The sequence below is a fragment of the Lolium perenne genome, chromosome 6, assembly GCF_019359855.2.
Source record: "Lolium perenne isolate Kyuss_39 chromosome 6, Kyuss_2.0, whole genome shotgun sequence".
In the NCBI taxonomy this organism is placed as follows: domain Eukaryota; kingdom Viridiplantae; phylum Streptophyta; class Magnoliopsida; order Poales; family Poaceae; genus Lolium; species Lolium perenne.
This window is the reverse complement of record NC_067249.2, coordinates 229,727,127-229,729,657: the sequence shown is the minus strand read 5'-3', so window position 1 is coordinate 229,729,657 and position 2,531 is coordinate 229,727,127. Positions and strand designations below refer to the sequence as shown.

The following is a 2,531-nucleotide window of genomic DNA, read 5'->3' as shown; positions in this document are numbered from 1 at the left end:
CTTGCATAACCCGCCACCAAAATACTCGCATTTTGGTACAATTTTAGACTCCACAAAGCCCAGCCTCTGCATCGTTTCCTCTGCATCGAAATGATGCATACGACCTTTATAATTATTGCAACTTTATAATTATTGCAAAATTCAGTAGTACAGTAGTTTTACATCACGGATCAGATAAGGTTGAGACATGTATCAACCATCTAAAAAGGAAAAATAGTATCATCTTAAGCATCTTGTAATCTACTAGTGTGCCGCCACCCAGTAGCCTGGAAATAGAAGTCCTGAGTAACCGTTAGCAGACGGTTGCACACAGTAACCATATTCTCCCGCTGATCTTCCGATAGAAGAAGTGCGCATTGCTGACTCCAGTATGTTGCTCGTCGGATCACCTGCAAAAAATTAGTTCCCGTTTGTCTGCTAAAAATAATGTCATTTGTAGTTATCCAGATAGACCAATACATCAGAGATTCCAATCCGTATTCGCGCTTTATCATGTTTATTAATCCCATTAAGCCAATTTCCAAACATATTGGTAATATTAGCCGGAGGAGGCAAGTTATATGTTAGATAAATCATACGCCAGATAATCTTAGCGAATGGACAATCGATAAAAAGGTGATGTACAGTTTCTGATTCGTTACAGAAACAACACTTTTGACATCCTTTTCAATTTCTTTTAATCATGTTATCCTTGGTAAGTAACACATTGCTGTTGAGGAACCACATCAATATTTTGATTTCTTAATAAAAAATTTAACTTCCACAAATATTTCCGTAGAAAGATTGTATGTCCCTGCATCAAGTCAAGGTTTATTGATTTAACCGAAAAAATACCAGAATCATTAAGTTACCAGAAGATGACTACCAAATTTCTAGAAAATACTACTTATATTAAAAAGTTCACACATAGATTGGGTTCTACACCAATTCTGACGCTGGCAAGGCCAGCCGGAGGAGGAGGGGGGAGGGGGGACCGATCAATGGAGACGGCGAAGGTGGAGGCGATGCTAGGTTTGGAGGCAGCGGACGAGTGGAGTACACTCGTACATGTTGGTTATGGAGCTAACTACAGATAACATGCCAATAACTTATAACCTACTATTAAATTTGGCTATTATTTTACTGGTCAACCATGTGAGAGATCTACATGTTTTCATTCAATCTTGTGATCCGGTGTTAAAGGATCCGAACTATGTCAAGAAGAAATGAAATGGCTCTGCAGAGCACACTAGAAGTTGAGTTATTTCAAAGGGCCTTCTGTTTTATTCGATAGAACTTACATATGTACAGATAAATTATACTCGGTAGCATGTGTCAAACTGTAGCTAGACCAAAATGTATGTACAAATCACAACTCATTCATATATACTCACGCGGTGGGCAGAATCAGACGTGGTTTTTGATGGCCGAGCTGTAACCATCCTGGTCATCGTAGAACTTGGACCAGAGCATCACTCCGCCGTACTTTGTGGACCCCTTCAAAGCCGGGAGCACCTGCGACTCGAGGCTCCCCGTCGGTATGAACCCGCTCCCCGCCGCATCTGGTGCGGCCGGCAAGCCGAGGAAGATGTATGTAGCATTGATCGCCGATGTCCACTGCTTCCAGGAGTTGAGCAGGTTGGCGGTGCTCCCCGGCGTGTACTGGCAAGGCGGGTTGTTGTAGAACTGAACCCAGACGTAGTCGAACAGGCCGGTCTCCAGGGCCTTGCCGACGGACGCATCCGGGAATGGGCACTGCGGCGCCGCTGACAGGTACACCTTCTTTCCCCCTTGGCCGCTGTAAGACTTCAGGTGCGCCGCGAGGGCGCCGTAGTAGTCCGGGTTACCACTCTCGATGTCGAAGTCGACGCCGTCGAGAACAGCGTCGCCGAGGGGCCTCTTCCCTGACCCGCCGAGGTAGCTGTTCCAGATGTACTGGGCGAGGTCGGCGGCGTCCTGTTTGGAGTTGAGCGTGTACCCCCCGGCGCCTCCGCCGATGGAGAGCATGACCTTGACGCCCTTGGACTGGCAGGAGTGGATGTCGGCGGTAAGGTTGGTGCACGCGTTGGAGTAGGGGTCGCAGTGGCCGGCGAGGTTGAGCTGGGGAGACTGGCCGGAGCCAAAGCTGCAGAGGAAGGCGATGTTGACGAAGGCGTAGTTGCCGGTCGCGCAGGTCTCGGCGAGGGTGCCCTCGTTGCCGTTCTGACCCCAGTAGATAGCGATGCTGCCGCCATTTGCTGAGGAGAACAGGAAGATCGCCAGGATGCCGGCGATGATCAAGGAGCTCCGAGGAACGGCCATTGTTGCTAGCTAGAAAGCTCTTGGTTATATGCACTGGGATGAGATGTTGCTAACTGCATGCACGGTCTGCTTATAGAGTAGTACTACCACAGCCTGGCCTTACTAGAATTGAAGGGATTTAAGGAATGCGTGTCTTGGAGGTAATGTGAATCAACGTCGCTGTTCCACCGTTCTCCACGGAGTTTTGCCCAGGCAGACCTCTCCTTGTGCCTGATACGTTAAGTTGGTAATTCTTAATTTCTGGTATCTTA

At 47.7% G+C, this 2,531-nt stretch overlaps 1 protein-coding gene across 1 annotated transcript; it reads right to left on the bottom strand.

Annotated features, from left to right (window-relative positions):
• Positions 1–1,355: 1,355 nt before the first annotated feature.
• Positions 1,356–2,280, bottom strand: LOC127309290 (acidic endochitinase-like). Its single transcript, XM_051340194.2, has one exon. It carries the CDS (start codon positions 2,278–2,280, stop codon positions 1,387–1,389), a length of 894 nt encoding a protein of 297 aa, XP_051196154.1. The 3' UTR covers positions 1,356–1,386.
• Between the last annotated feature and the right edge of the window lie 251 nt (positions 2,281–2,531).

Excerpts from the sequence above, each read along its gene's own strand:
- LOC127309290 (XM_051340194.2), bottom strand. The coding sequence starts at position 2,280 with ATGGCCGTTCCTCGGAGCTCCTTGATCATCGCCGGCATCCTGGCGATC.